At 39.9% G+C, this 16,737-nt stretch overlaps 1 protein-coding gene across 2 annotated transcripts; it reads left to right on the top strand.

Moving 5' to 3' along the window:
- The first annotated feature begins 7,213 nt into the window (after positions 1-7,213).
- Positions 7,214-16,618, top strand: eno1a (enolase 1a, (alpha)). Of its 2 annotated transcripts, none has more exons than XM_056385160.1 (12): positions 7,214-7,367; positions 9,694-9,788; positions 11,804-11,899; positions 12,056-12,114; positions 12,907-12,976; positions 13,691-13,824; positions 13,960-14,182; positions 14,610-14,807; positions 15,329-15,530; positions 15,650-15,758; positions 15,879-15,937; positions 16,103-16,618. In XM_056385160.1, the coding sequence occupies exons 2-12, from the start codon at positions 9,704-9,706 to the stop codon at positions 16,164-16,166; spliced, it is 1,299 nt and encodes a 432-aa protein (XP_056241135.1). In that variant the 5' UTR covers positions 7,214-7,367; positions 9,694-9,703; the 3' UTR covers positions 16,167-16,618. The 2 variants fall into 2 exon arrangements, with proteins under 2 accessions (XP_056241135.1, XP_056241134.1); XM_056385159.1 differs by lacking the exon at positions 12,056-12,114 and adding an exon at positions 12,432-12,490 and having other exon boundaries at positions 7,215-7,367.
- Positions 16,619-16,737: the final 119 nt, after the last annotated feature.

Here is a 16,737-nt window from a genome sequence, read left to right as displayed (position 1 = left end):
CTTGGAGGAACACATGTCATTACAAAGACATTTACAAACAAGGGAGAGTGAAAAGATTTTTGCCGGTCTTCAGGGGGGCTATATTATAATTAGGGCAAAATCACAGTCCGGATTTTAAAGAAACATTTTGGGAAATACATTTATTTGCTCTCTCTAGCCGAGAGTTAGATCAGGAGAGGGATTCCAGTCTCATATTAATCTCATAGACATTAACAAACGTCCTTCAGGCAGAGCTTTAATCCAGTGTTAGATATGTAATTAGTTTTATCTTTGAGATGGTCAAGGATTTGAATTTGGTTTGTGCACTATTGTTGAAATCTAAAGTGTCTAAAGTGGGTTACGTTTCGGAATGAATTTAGTCAGAGACAGCAGGCTATTACAAATCTTTGTGTGTGTTTGTGCCTGTTTGTGTGTGTGTGCAAAGACCTGAATAAATTACAAAGTGATCAAAGGACTCACTTTGATTTAAGACTCTCATTGTTCCTTCCTCTCTGAACTGGAGTTTACAGCCTTTCTACGACCTGCACTTGATGGATACCAGTTGTTTTTGTGTTTGGTTAACAACGCCTAAAGGCTGATAGAAACTGTGTCAAACAAATCCAGGTGGGGAAAACTGAGATGAGATCTATGTCTGAAGTGACGGAACAGCGTTTTCTACACGCACAAAATCTGAGATCATTAAGGGGCCAACAGGTTTGATTCCCCTGGCGATTAACTTGCATACACTGGCACTTAGAACTTAAGCGAAGCTGTCTTCTTCTTTAGTAAATCACCAGGTTTATCTGTGCCTTGAGGACAATCATAGTTTTTAAAGTCTTAGGAACTTTAACGATGTAATCGTACCAGCCAGGCCTAGTAATTTAAAGGTCACATATGGTGAGGCTGACATATATGATTCAGCTGCAGATTGTATGTACAGTGTCCTGCATCAGTAAAGAGGAAACAAAAGAGCACAATAAAGAAAAACAACAGCTAGATCTTGTCATTATAAAGATAATAAAATTAAATTCATCTTATGTACAACTGCTCAAATATAGGATAATATTAATAACAGGTGCCCGCCCAAGTTCAGTATGGACACAATAACGGCGGGAATTTGACCTTTACAGTGGCTTCTTGCATTTTTAAGAGCCAGATGACAATTTATTACACTGAAGGTCCAAGTGGGTCATCAAGATAAAAGCCCAACCTACTGGTTAATAAGCTAGTTTTGATGATGTGTGATGGCAATGCGGTTAACAGGCCGATTCAAACCGTATAACTGCTAGCACCTTGACTTTTCAGCCAGTAGCTTCCACCAGCCAAGAGGATAAGTTATTGCTGCCCAACTACAGCTTGATCTTCCCAGCAGGGATTGGAGGGGACTGTTGGATATAATAATAAAATCTGAGAAAACAAAAAACTGAAAAATCAACAAAAACAACAATCTCCTTTTTGTATTGTCACTCTTTCAACATCATATTTGTTATACAGCATTGCAGGAGTCGGATACAGAATTCTATTATACACGGGCAAAATCCATCGAATAACATTGAACAAAAAAATGTCAGGGGAGGCCTTAGCAGGAAATCAGCTTTAAATCATTAACGATGTGTCCAATCATCAGAAATATTTTTATTGGAATACTCCAAATAAAGAATTCTGAGCCCGACCCATACGGGGCGCTACAAATACCAAAGACATGTATGTCATAACGTGGTCTGGGGGAAAGTATTAACCAAAATCTCAAGTGCCATATTGATTGATGAATGGTCTATTCAAATCTAACACCACTCTCCTGTGTGATATTTTTGAGCTTTGTTGACCCATCCATCCACCCCAACCTCCTGCTAATGTGGACTTTGTTGCTCAACAACAAAACGTAACCATGGGTCATAATAAGTTGCTGCTCAGACGACCTATCGGCTCGTTTTTAACAGGAGGACAGTGTTCAAGCGGATGCCTTATATGGATACCAAATAACATTATATTGTATCGCCTGCATTTTTTTTTTCTAAATTTATCTGCGAAAACCACTGTACAAAGCAGAAAATGTGTAATCAAAATTACACTGCATCAAAGATGACACAAGAAGTTTCTTAACATAAAGTTGAAAAACATGAACTGCAAAACAGGAACTTGAGTTTGTTGGGTGAATAATTTTCTTTTCTGCACACATTGCAATGATGAAACAAAAATGTGATTGCTCTCATCTCCTCTTTGAACAGAGCTGAGGTGACCTTGCTCGACTTTGTAAAGCCTCAAACCCACAAATTGCAACTTGGATTTTGTGACTATAGTCTATTTTATATTAAGGTGGTAATAGGATTAAACATGAATGGACTGACAGAGCTGAAGGACTTGTTAATCTTTTAAATTACTTTTGGTATGTGCATGCATGTCAGTGTAACTTCTTACTCTCCACCAGCACCAAAAAAAGTCCTGAAGTGAGCAGGATACAAAAACCATTATTTATTTCTGTGTGACAGTCAAATGGTTTTAATGGTGCAGTTGAATTGTTTGTAATTAGTAACTGATTAACATTGTCAATTTTCTTCTATCTGCAATTATAATAAAAAGTTTCCCTCTAAATATTACCACACAAATTATGCAAACTCAGATAATTGGGGAAGTTGTGTTACTTGGAACCATATGTTAAAAGAATTGTTATCTGTTTGTTCACAGTGACCCAAGCTATTTTGTAGGTATGCATGAAAACATACTGGTTGTTGGATTAGCCCTCTGGATCAGTAAATACAACTGTATAGAAAGAATCAATGGATTTTAAATCTTTATTTACCTTTTTAACCAGGGTCCACTGAGCATGAAGGATCTTTCCAGGAACGCCCTGCTCGCACAGTTGCGCACGTTCACACCTGGAAGCTGCCCAGTGAAACCACAGTCTGAGTCACTGAGCAGCTGCACTGGAGCAAAATGGTCATGCTGTTGGACTTACTGTATGAAAAGGCGTCTCTAAAGAATTAAGGCAATTAAGAGCTAAGCAATGAAAATTCTGATTAATTGAACTGAAGATTTTTAGTGTCATGGGGTAACAAGGGTGGAGGGCTCATGTTTAGCCAATTCTTCAAAAAATTTGCAGCAGGGGGAGGCCAGTAAATCAGGAAACCAGCTCTCACACCTCCTCCACCCAGTTTGCCTCATATTGTAATGTAATGTTGTGGCCGGCGCTTTGCTCATGGGAAAATATTTTACATTGGCTGACAGCAACATGTTACAGATCACCAACCCTTTTATCGTGCTTCCTTACATCCTGCTGCAGCCTTCTCCAACAGATTAGCAGACTGCCTCCAACCATTTCACAGGTAGATGGCAGGGGAGGGGGCAGAGAGAGCCTCTCACACAGCTGGGAGACACTCCACCAGCTGACAGACTGGAGGATAATTCAGTAAGTGTGTGACTTAGGGAAAGTAAGTTCAACATTTTGGGAAATACACTTACACACTTGGGAAATACTCGTCTTGGGAAATACGCTTGGCTCTTAGGTGTTACCAGGCAACCAGGCAAGGTACTGGAGGAAATTACTGCCTCTGATCAAGAAATAGTGCGTCACAAAACCACCCATTAAAAAGTGAATTGTTGTCTTTGCACTGTAGGCGGATTACACAAACAAGATATAGTGGGTTCATTAGTGAGTTTTCCTCCACACACAGCCAGGCTAGCTTCTGTTTCCCTTCTGTTCCCAGTCTTTGTGGGAAGCTAAGCTAACTGGCTGCCAGCTTCATATTTACCTAACAGATATGTGAGTGTTACCAATCTTCTCCTCTAACACAAGGAAGTGAACACATTCCCCAAAATGTCATGTCCTTTAAAATTGAGTTAAAAGACCTAAACTAAAGTAGTGACCAAAGTTAAATAAAACAATAACTGTCAGTAATATATCAGTAATACATCAACATTTCATGAGGGTTTATAAGTTCTAACAAATGGCTTTATTAATGGCAAATAAAACATTTACAAATGCTTTATAGATATATATCAGTTACAAGCCATCCAAAAGAACAACTTTTGGGTCACATGACCATAAAAAAATCCTCTTTGCTGTTGACGTTGCCCAGATTTGTAGCCATGTGGCAATGTTGGACTGTCCGTTGGTCCAGACTGAAATATCTCACCAGCTATTGGATTGATTCCCATGAAATCTTGTACAGACATCCATGGAATTAGGTGATTGCTTGGTTTTTCCTATAGCGCCACCATGAGGTTGATTTGTGGCTTGTTGGATGGATTGGTTTGAAATTTTGTGAGAGATATTCAAGGTCCCTAGAGGAGAAATTCTAACTGCACTTTGTGCTTAGTGTTAATTAGCAAATTTTATAATGTGTGTGTTAGCATTTAGCTCAAATTTGCTTTTTTCCAGAAGGTCAGAGGTCAAATGGTCCAGCAGAGGAGTCTTGCTCATAAATTAAAGAGCTAAAATGAGATCGTAAGTGTCCTGCTGCTGGGCCTAAACACTAGCCAGGGGTATTTTCCACAACATGACAAACATAAATGTTGTTCTTATGAATGGCTTATACTACTTGAATTATTCATTAACCCTGATGACCATTATTAATGATCAACCACTAACCTTCTCCAGGACGAGCGCTTGAAGACTGAGCACCTTTTCTTATTTCTCAGTACAGCCGCTTTCAAATAAATGTAGGTACTCATAGCGTATTGGTTGTAAAGGCTTCAAACAGGCCTGCTTCCTGCTCAAAGAAGCCGTGATGGGAGGCAAAAATGTGCAGCTATGTGAGGTTCAGTTTGTGGTCAAGTTCATTGGAAAGCTTGTGAATAAGAGCTTAGATTTCTGCCAGTGCCTCCAAAATCCACTGCCCATAAATGGGCTGTACAGAGAGCAGCAGGTATCAGGGGGTGAATTTGCTGACAAATAGTGCATGTCATGGTTTACTGGGATATTTGAAGAGAACAGAGCCGTAATTAATCTTATGAGTAACACATATGCTTTTATGACAAGTCAAAATGTCTACTATTTAAAAAGGTCTCTGCTAAAAAGACAAAAAAAGATCTTTAACTACCTACCAATTAATAATTTATTTGTTACTATACCTGTAATTGATATTCCAGGCTGACCAACAGTGACAAAACTCGTATTTTATGAACACATTTGTCAAGGCCACTTTATTCCTTAATCTTTTAGCAGAAAGTAACACATTTACTTCAGTGCTGCACTTAGATACAATTTGAATTTTTCTACTTTACTTTCCATTTCATTTTATGTTACTTTATACTTCAACTCCACAATGTTTCAGAGTGATATATTGTACGTTTTACTGCATTACATTTTATTTATCTAACAGCTGGAGATTAGACAGCAGATTAGATGTTTATATACAAAACATAATCAGTTCACAAAATATGATGTATTAAACAACAGTACATGAAGTAAAATAGCTCCCTTTCAACCAACTAAATATCAAAATACTGCTAACATATCAATGAATCACTAATAATGACCCAGTACAGTTAAGTACAATTTGTTGCTCATACTTCTGTACTTGTACTTAAGTAAGATTTTGAATGCAGGACAGATTGTCCTTCAATCATAGTTTCTTAACAAATCCTCTGAGCACAGAATGGACTACATGAAGTTTATGTTTTGCTGTCTTCATTCTTTGAACGTTCATCCATTGCTGACACTATATCTGTGCTTTAATCATAGACTGTATGGCTCATTCAGGAGATACATTTACACATCAGTTGAAGATTACAGGTTTAATCATGTGAGGACCCACTGCAAAAATATGGAGGGTGTTTTTGGGTTTAGGCTGTGACTGAGAATCTGGGGTCCTCTTGAATAATGTGGAGTCAATAAACTCCTCTATCCTTGTGTTGATAATGGACTCTATCCTTACTTGGAAATGTCAGCTGGAGGCACTTGTTGTTGTGTCATTTTTAGTGAGGGCATCCGGCCAGGAGATGGCGCAGTTGGATGTAACACTGACAGAGTCTCAAGGTCACTGCAGCAAGGTTTCATCACCCTTAAGCTCCAGCAGCTCTGATTTGCCATGGATGCTGCACTGTACTGCGCAGCTGCATGAAACCCATGTCCTGTAGTAATGAGATGTCAGACGTCTGTGGGAAACACACTATTCACTCATGATCTGATTCATCAAAGTCTCTAAATGAATTACTGGTGCAGTCCCTGTATTTAAAACATAACTGTTGCACGTACTCATGCAAATCCAAGTAGTCTGACAATCTCTCATTCTGAATGGAAAAAAATACTGGGCCTACAATTCACTGTCTCAGGTTTAACTATCTTCTACCCATGAGTACAGGTTAAAGTTAACCCAGTATTGTATTGGTGCTGGGTACCAGTGATTTTTACTGTGTAGATATTATGTGGGAATAATAAAACACTTCCAAACATCATGTATGAATTCTATGACACAAACAAAGGCATGCAGGGAAATAATGTGTTGATAATAATGCAAAACAAAAGATGTCCTGATTTAGACTAAAACTGGGGAACATTTGGATGAAAAGTGAAAGTTTTTAGATGTCTAGGTTAGGCCTACATATAACCATTGTTTCAACAGCATTTAGATGACTGTTTATACTGTGAAAAAAGGTAATGTAAGAAGGCTAAAACTAGCCTACAGTAAAAGTACCACTGTATAAATATACTCCAAGTAAAAGGCAACAAAATGAACTTAAAGTATCAAAAGTCAAAGTACACATCCTGCAGGTATCATTATTATTGATGTATTAATATGTAAGCTGTACTTTATTGTTGTAGTTGGTGGAAGTGGGGCTCTCGACATCTTATAGCCTAAAACCATTACATCAGTGCTGTGCTTACTGTGGATTAGATCTAATAAGAAAATCAGACACGTCTCCAGTGGCACAAATTTAGTAAAATTCAGATGGGAAAAGAAAAGTCAGTGCCAGAAAACGTGACCAACAGTGACATGTGACCAAGCACGAACCACCGCATCGAAGATCCTGCCTGCCTCTCTGCACGTACTCATCTCTGCGTCATATTTCCGCATACTGCCTTTGTCATCCTCACACCACCAAAAAAATACATTTCCCATAATCCACCGTAAATAAAAGCAGAACACCATTGTACTCTGCACATTTATATACTGCGTTTAATACAAGTGATGCTCCTGCTCGGATACTAAATTCGCATCCTCATCGTCCTAACTCGAGGTGTGTGACTCCTCGCGACGGCGAACGTGCATCCCTCCTCGCACTCGTCTGCTCCGTGAATCAGCCCCAGCCAATGACATTGCTCCATTGCCCCGGTCCTTCCTGATTACGTTCACTTATCATCGACACCGGGGCGTCACGAGCGCCTTCTCTGCCTGCCCGCACGAGAGAGACACAGCACCGTCCTTGCACACAGTTAGGCCGGAAAGGTAACTTTAACTCCCTTTTTCTGCTTTTTATCTCCAGATTCTGGATAGGACAAGAACTGTTAAGGTTTATAGAGCCAATTTTAAGACAGTCTGTATTCATATTAACAATTTATCATCTTTTAGAAAATATTTACATGGGGTTTTTCATGCTCGACGACAACGTCAAAGTCTTGTCCTTGTGTTAGCTGGTGATACTTTGTTTCAGATTTTTATACGCGTGAGTTAAATCCTCAGTTGATGGCTGTATAATTTACAGGATGGAGTAGTTTGTAGCCCACCCGTCTATTTTTAAACCAGGCCGTCAGCTGGCGAGATGTCTCTCCATTTAGAGCTGCAGTGTGTGGGGAAAAAGGGCGTCAAGTTGCAACTCCAACTTCCAGCAGACAGTCTTTTCCATTTGTTAAAGGACCGTTTTAAGACTTAAAGGATGTGATGAGTTGTCAGACGCTGTCACAGGCTTACACATGCAAGGGTCAGGCTGTGACGGAGCTACCAGTTGCTTGCAGCAGACATGGGGGTGTGTCCAGCGAATAAAGGAAAAGTACTGCATGTAGTGATATTACACGAGCTTCAGTGTTCAGTGGTGGTTCGTCATCTCTTTTTAACAGACCTCCAGAGGATGTATGTGGGTTTAACTCAGTCACTCAGAAGTTTATTACTGTAGTTTTAAATGTATTATTGTTATTATACATAATTATGAATCTAATTGTTAATACAAAGTAAATGCTTTTATACTGTTATGCAGGCCAAGAAGGGATTAATCCCAATTTACATGCACATAAAACATATCAGGTATCAATCCTTTATTATTTATTTATCTGTGGCTGCCATTTTGTGCTGCCAGGTTTCCTCCTTGCTTTCCAATGGTTACATTAATCTGGCAGCAAAAATATGTGTGTGAGACATCCACAACAGAAATATAGTGTGTATGCCAGGGCTGCAATAAATTATTTTCATTACTGATTATCCTGTGGATTACTTTCACCATGACTCAATTAATAGTTTTTACTATAAATGTCAGAAAATAGTGAAAATACATATTACAGTTCTCCTAAAATCTTCATCAGACATTTCTATATCTATAGGTATTACTGAATTATCGAAACAGTTGCCTGTTAATGGGTAAATTAACTAATCTATATATCTATTTGGGTTCAGTAGAAGTGGTTATCATTTTAAATTTGCGGTTCCAATACCAAAGTGGTACCTTTCTTTTGAGAAATATTAACATGGTTTTCTATAAAAATCTATTTTCATTCCATTTCCTTTTTAACTAAAGAGGCTAAAATTCTTAAATGTTGTATAAACCATACAAAATATGATAAAACTGACAGTTTGTTTATACCAACCAACAGAATTTTAAAGTATTATGGTCCGATACACAGCCCCAGTAAAATATTTCCATTTAGCTAAAGAACAGAGGCAAACTCACTAAAACACAAATACATGTTTTAGTGATTTTGCCTCTTGGGTGTAGCCATGGGCAAGTTTCCACACAGACTTTTAAGGACAAAGAATTTTCCATTAGTTCTAATGTAGTTACACTCTAGCTTAACTTTGGAGACTGTACTCAAGGTCACTCATGCATTTAGAGTGGGTAGATGAGTGTGTTAGTCCATGGACTCAGGGCAAGTTGGATAAAACAAATGAAAATCAATAGCACAGTGGGCATCATGGTCAGACTGTCTAGCTTAAAACCTTCTCTGACCTCCACTACTGGAATTTGGAGAGATAACGAAGGGTTCATGAGATTAGACCACTTCCGAATCCTGCAACACACAAGAGTGCAGTGATAGTTGGACAAAAAGAGGTCAAACATGCATTGTGACAAGCCGTTCATTTATCATTTCTTAGGGTGTCTTTTCACTATTGTTATCAAGAGTTCTTGCTTAACTGTTTGACAGTAGTGCTCTCAACTCCGTTTTGCAAGCATTTTGCAATGCTGTTTTGTAATCTGATAAATTAAGTAAACTGAAGGGACATGCACAGATTTTTTTTTGCTGCATAAGCCACGCCTTTCTGTGACTTATATCTCTGCAATCCTGGCCACCCCACATCACTTGGTTCAGGTGGTGTGCGCGGCCAATACATATATATCTTCAATTAGAGAATGCATGAGATGGTTTATTGCTCTGTCTCCAAACTCCAGCCATAAATTAGATTACGTTTTGTTCCAACTTTGTCATTGAGCATTTCAATTTTTGCCCAGTCACTGTTTTGGCTCAAAGCTTTAATTCAGTAAGTAACAGTGCAGTGACAGTGTCTGTCTGCTTGGCTTGTGGAACAACACTATACCGATGTCTTTTTCCTGTCGTTTCATCTGCAGATCCAGAACCATGTCCATCCTGAAGATCCACGCCCGTGAGATTTTTGACTCCCGTGGCAACCCCACTGTGGAGGTTGATCTCTACACCAAGAAAGGTACTGTATGGCTAATATATATGTTTTTATGTTCTGTTTAAGTTTAGGAATTTTGGTCAAGGATGGAACAACTAGCTAGCCAACTACAGAACACCTTTGTTACAAATCACACTTTACTGTATGTTTTACAGGTAATTCAAAGTCATCCATAACTTGGCATAAAAGGATAAAACTTGCAATTACTGCTCAGTATATGTAATGCTGCTTTAAGAACATATTTGTTTCATAAGTTATTATCTTTTACGTTTCTTACCAAATAACATAGCTGGTGAAAACCAGTTAAATAGTAGATTATGATGGTTAAGCCAGTGTGGCTGCTCTGTTGTGAACTTCAGGCCCAGTGGATCAGATCAGATGGTTAATGTGTGAAAATAGCTCCTGTAATATCACACTGCCTCTCCAGCATTCTGTTACTGTAATGGCTCTTGTTCAGGAGCACTAATAGCTCATACAGTAGGTACCGCTAGCAAACCAGTGAGATTGAGATGAGATATTGCATGCAAGGTAGAGATGACACATACATTTAATCTACAGTATCCTTCCCTCACCTAACTGTAAACTAGATTACATGCTGAAGCTGCAGGTCATAAAGCATCTGAACGCTGCACTGTTTAGCACGTAATAGCGTTGAGAAAGTATAGTTGAGATCGGCTTATTCAATTAACTAATGGCTGGACTGAAAGTTTTTTGCCAAGCTGCTCTGTTCTGAGAGCTAAAACAAAGGAACAGCTCAACCCAATGAAATGTTCTGAGAATGTTAATGAAGCAACCTGAATGACCATTGACATGGAAGCGAGTGGGACAGGCTAGACTGCCTTTAACACACTGGTTGGAAATTGACTGCTCTGTTCTACAGCCCTGGTTTGGGAGGGTTGCTAAGCGCTCCAGTTTACTGTAAATAGCACCTTCATTCCTTTTTTGGACAAGATTCCCTTTTAAGTCCACCAGGAATGTTTTGGCATCATTAACAGCACAGACCAAAGCGAGTGCGGCACACAGAGCGCGTCTGTCATAGTAACTGTAATGTGTTTAGCTGTGTTATGTAACCAGCTTGCCTCGCGATCATGGGCATACTAGAAAACCTCCTTTGCTCGTTGTAAGAATGATGTCATTTCAGTAGGTCTATTAATCTAGAGAGACATTTATATTCACTCTTATTGTAACATCCTCTGCATAGTGGGGTTATTGGCACAAAATAGAAATTTATTTTACTGTATATTTGTGGATTCAATCTCAGTAAATTCATACTACTGATGACTCTTCTGATTATATTTATCCAGGTAAAATATAAAGCAGATATAATGTGATAGCTCTACATCTCAGTTTATAGCCTGATGGGCTGATACCAGCATCCCCCTGCTGCACTTCTTGATGCAGATGATGTGTTAAGCCTGAGCTCACGACCGAGACAGCAGCTCTGTCCTCCTGTCCTTAATCCCTCCAGACTCGCACCATCCCTGCCGGTCCACTGAGCAAAGTGAATAGATTTTTGCTCATCCCAAATTTTTCTTTGCTTGGGTGAATCCAAAATGGAGGTCCTCTTATGAATGGGCGGGGCTTGGCATCCTTCCACAGTTGCACTGCACATGCGCAGTTGGCAGCCTGTCTTCCCCTGTTACATCACAGCCTTCTGCAGCACCGCCAGGACAACTTCCTCCTCACATGCTTCATTTCTCCGCCGAACAGAGAAACAATCGACAACATTACAGAGGCAGGGGAAGACTTAGAACCCAGACTGAATTTTACTTGTTGGCGCTCCTTTGAATACCAAGCATCCCCTCCTACACTCAAGTCCTGACAAACATGTTCTTGTCCTCAGAATCTGTGCTGTATAAATGGCACATCGTAAAAAGTCACACACAAAATTCAGAGAGTTGGTTGTCATGATAAAGCTTTATATAGTAAAATTGGATTGGAACATTCATCATACTGCAGTCAGTCCTTTGCTGTCTTTCTTGGACATGACACAGCACTTTAGGAAATGACGATTGCGAAACGTCCTCTGTGTCTCCAAGGTCTTTTCAGAGCTGCAGTACCCAGTGGTGCTTCCACAGGCATCTATGAGGCTCTGGAGCTCCGCGACAATGACAAAACACGCTACATGGGCAAAGGTAAGGCATCTTCCTCGATCCCCCATTTAAACTATCTGGTTACTTCTGTTCTGCTCATCTCTTTAATGTCTTTTCCTCACTATTATACTTTCTGTTGTCTGTCCTCATCTCGCACTTCTTCATTTCTGGTTCCTCCATTTCTCCTCCTTCTGTTAGGAGTCAAAAGAGCAGTTAAATATATAAATGAATTCTTGGCCCCTGCATTGTGTAACCAGGTAAATAACGTGTGGAATAACAGGATGACTCTTTTACTTATTGCTGTGCACAGCAGCATGGGTTTGCCTTTGGAAACTAACCATTGCAGGCATTAACAGATGTTCACAGATCAAAAAAGAAAAAACTAATAAAGAGCACAATCATAGATTATACCAGATAACTTATCACAGTCCTCATCATGATTGCAAAATAATATTTTACCTTTCAAAATGACAAAGTCATAAGATTGGAGGGGGTGCGCTGTGGTCATCTGTCTCGCCTGCGCTGCATGGTCGTCTTCTGTCTGGTTCAGTCATGGTCTGCTTGTCCCTTGCAGGTGTCTCAAAAGCTGTTGAGCATATCAATAAAACAATTGCACCTGCACTGGTTAGCAAGGTAGGACCATTTATTGTTTGACTAATATTACAGTTAAATGTTTAATTTCAGTAGAATTCATGTAAAAATATTAGTAACATTGGCAGCAGTACAGAAAGTCTCCAAATGACTAACTTTTTAAGAACAAGTGGTAAGAAACTGCATAGAAGTGACATGTTGAGCAGCTGTTTGTTGTTCCTTTGTCTGAGTATTTTACATCAACCTCATTTTTAAGTCTTTGCATTTATTAACGTGATACACCTAAAGTATCTAAAAACCATTGCATTAGCAGAACTTCAGTGGTATAGTTCTGAGATGCTGTGATTACTCTAACGTTATTGGAGTGTGTTCTTCTGAACTAATGAGTTAAGATTAAACCTAATTAGTCTTTTAACTCTAAATGTATAGTATAACATATGATATTATGTCTAATCCAGGATGTGAGTGTTACGGAGCAGGAGAAGATTGACAAGCTGATGCTGGACATGGATGGCACAGAAAACAAGTGTAAGATACTACTTTATGTTCTGTAACTCTCTTGGCAATATCAGTGCAGATGTTTGTGATCCAAGATTTATAAAATTCAGTTTACTGACAACATGAGTCAGTATGTTGCAAGTACAGTGAACAGAACTGTTTTATGGCAGTATTTTCCAAGTATCTCCAGAAAATGCACCATATCTTGATATATGTTGATATTGCAATATTAAATAACAAATTGAAATCTATCCATATGTTTATCCTCTGCCATTATATTGTGAAATCTATCCAATAAAAATGTGTCCACAGTATGTACAGTACACTTTCTGTTAATAATCCCACAATGACACAACTCTACATCAAGTGTTGTTATCAAATGACAATGATCAATAAGTGTCATTAATGCCGGTTCACTGCTCACTCCAGAGTAAACCAGGGAGTGTCTGTTATACAGCAGGCAGTGAATGAATGAAGAGAGGGAGAGATTTTGGACACTGAGTTGTATTTTCAACATTCATGGGAGTTAATAAAGATGTTATTTTGAAATAATGACATCAGGAACTATTATTACAAATACACACAAAAACATCAACAAGTGCTCATACATTGTGTTTTTTTTTTTTGCACAGGAAATATTATACAATGAACAATATAGACATCTAGGACAATAATATTTCATAAATATAGTCTTGAAAGTACAACAGACAATGTATTGAAATATTTGTGTCTGTCCTCCCTTAGCTAAGTTTGGTGCTAATGCCATCCTGGGCGTCTCCCTGGCTGTGTGCAAGGCTGGTGCAGCAGAGAAGGGTGTCCCCCTCTACCGCCACATTGCTGACCTGGCTGGCAACCCTGAAGTCATCCTCCCAGTCCCTGTGAGCATGTAGCACAGGCTTTTTACAGGCTCTTAATGCTAATAGGCCTAACAGACATGTACCATTAACGTTTGATAATTATATCCAGTTGTGATTCCATTAAGCTGAAAGTGGATCCTCTCCATTTCTCTTCAGGCTTTCAACGTCATCAATGGCGGCTCTCATGCAGGCAACAAGCTGGCCATGCAGGAGTTCATGATCCTGCCTGTGGGAGCAAGCAGCTTCAAGGAAGCCATGCGTATTGGTGCTGAGGTCTACCACAACCTGAAGAATGTCATCAAGGAGAAATACGGCAAGGACGCCACCAATGTAGGGGACGAAGGAGGCTTCGCCCCCAACATCCTGGAGAACAAGGAAGGTGAGAGCAAACACACAGAAAGCCACAAGAGTCTCATTACAAGCCAACAGAGTTAAGATCCAGCCGTACAAATCAATTGTTATTTTATGAAACATTTAGGAGGTGATCATCGAAAGTTGTTACTGTGTTCTTGACTAGTCTAAAGGGAGTGTCTTGAAAGCAGTGCATTCTTAGGCCTTCCCAGGGTTGTACTTTACTTATCATTTCACTCTTGGGCTGACATATGGTTTCTAAATTAAGGCCTCAGCTCAGTACTGAGTGCATTGACTGCCAGCCTCTGACTCCAGTGTCAGGTCAAGGTGCTGATGTGGCAAATGCCCCAGTGAAGCAGAGTCTTCAGAGGTGACTCATTCAAAAATGAATGTTTTGATTTTATTAGCAACATCATTGGTCACATTTTTACTGTAGCATGCTGTTTTTGTTTCAGCTCTGGAGCTGCTGAAGAATGCCATCGCTAAGGCCGGCTACACTGATAAGATTGTTATTGGCATGGATGTGGCCGCCTCAGAATTCTACAAAGGTGGAAAGTACGACCTGGACTTCAAGTCTCCTGATGACCCTAGCCGCTACATTTCCTCTGACAAGCTGGCTGACCTCTACAGGAGCTTTGTCAAAGATTACCCTGGTGGGTTTTTAACACTTAGTATTTAATTTACAGCCTGAAAACTCTCTTTCAGTCCACGGTTGCTGCTCCCCAAGAGGCAAAGATTTCAAGATATTATAGACATCCATTTAGTATAGCAGGATAAAGGCAAAGCATGAAGGACAGACTCAAGTAACCGGACTACAGTATTGGCAAGTTACTTTATCTTACATAAATCGTGATCTGTTATGCCATACAGCCAGTATAGCATAAACAGAACCATATGTGCATATGCTGTGCATGTCCGGAAATTTAATGTACCTTTTTGGTTACAGCAGGATGCTGTTTTCAGCAAAAAAACCCTCTAAAAATCCACTGTACACTTATGTCACAGTTAGCAGGTAGCTGGTGAACATTGTGGAGTACTTAGCAGCTTGTTTCTGCTGCCCCCAAGTGGCCAGGAAAATCAGTTATTCAAGATTTAAGGTTTCTTAAACAGCTCTGATGTGTTTTATTTATGAACTGTTGTTAACATCGCGCTTTCCTTCTATCTATCCTAACAGTTGTGTCCATTGAGGACCCCTTTGACCAGGATGACTGGGAGGGATGGTCCAAATTCACTGCCAGCACCAGTATCCAGGTGGTGGGTGATGACCTCACTGTCACCAACCCCAAACGCATCGCCAAGGGCGTGACTGAAAAGGCCTGCAACTGCCTGCTGCTCAAAGTCAACCAGATTGGCTCTGTCACAGAGTCCCTGCAGGCGTGAGTGTACACAACAGTCGAAGCAGTGTGAACACATTTGTTGCCAAAATCCAAGAAAATAAAAGTAGTAAATAAAGTGTCACCTGACTCACAGGGGTTACATGTGTCTCTTCTTTTAGCTGCAAGATGGCCCAGAGTAGCGGCTGGGGTGTGATGGTCAGCCATCGCTCCGGAGAGACAGAGGATACCTTCATTGCTGACCTGGTGGTCGGTCTCTGCACTGGACAGGTAAACTTAACTGACAAATAATTTTTAAAAAGTTAATTGGCTTGACAATGCAAATCTTACCACAGGTGTAGCTTGTACATCACAGATTTGGCCTTATATGTCATTTATTCTCTTCTCCAGATCAAGACAGGTGCACCCTGCCGATCCGAGCGCTTGGCCAAGTACAACCAGTTGCTCAGGTAGGTCCAGTCCAAAAACATATGCATACTTATTATGGCTAAATAAAAGCTTGGTCACACAGAAATTGGGAGTTGTGTAACCTTGCTCCTTAAAGGCACAATATTGCAGGTATTCTTGGGCTATAGATCAATCCGCCTTAACAAACTGTCATCACTATTTCTCAGGATTGAAGAGGAGCTCGGCGACAAGGCCCGTTTTGCTGGCCAGAACTTCAGGCACCCCATCTGAGCAGGTCTTGTTCCACGGGCCTCTGTGTGTTCATTGCTCATAAATAACCCCCACACATATACGCCACGCTAGGTCGCCTGCCCTGTCTGGAGAGAAGATGGAGAAAAACACCACTGAAATCCAAGGTCCAAGTCTGTGGTCTGTGGCGTGGAGAAGCTGCAGTACGTCTTAGTACAACCACAGTTCAGTTCATCCTAAAACTATGCTTTAGCTCCTGATTAGTGTCGGCCCCTATGTTTGTGTCCGTATAACTGTGTGAGAGATTTTTCTTTAGCTTCTTGTGAGTTGTTGTAATTTTTGGTCCTCTACTGAGTATTTGAGCTACTGTAACTTTAGTATGGCTCTGCCTCGAGCAGTGGTAAGAGTACTGTATGTGCAATCTGTCGCATCTGACAAGGTCTCGTGTTGCTGTAAGCGTTGGCAGAAATATGTAATAAACAATATAGTTTGAAGTGTTTTGTGATTTCTTTTCATCCTCATGTTCTCATGCTGAAACTTCAATTATGTGTACTTTAATTCTTATAATGTTACAATTCCCATATCAAGTTAAAGGTTTTTAATTTAATCAGTA

The sequence above is a fragment of the Seriola aureovittata genome, chromosome 9 (genome assembly GCF_021018895.1).
Source record: "Seriola aureovittata isolate HTS-2021-v1 ecotype China chromosome 9, ASM2101889v1, whole genome shotgun sequence".
Classification (NCBI taxonomy): Eukaryota; Metazoa; Chordata; class Actinopteri; order Carangiformes; family Carangidae; genus Seriola; species Seriola aureovittata.
This window is presented reverse-complemented; position numbering and strand designations above follow the sequence as displayed.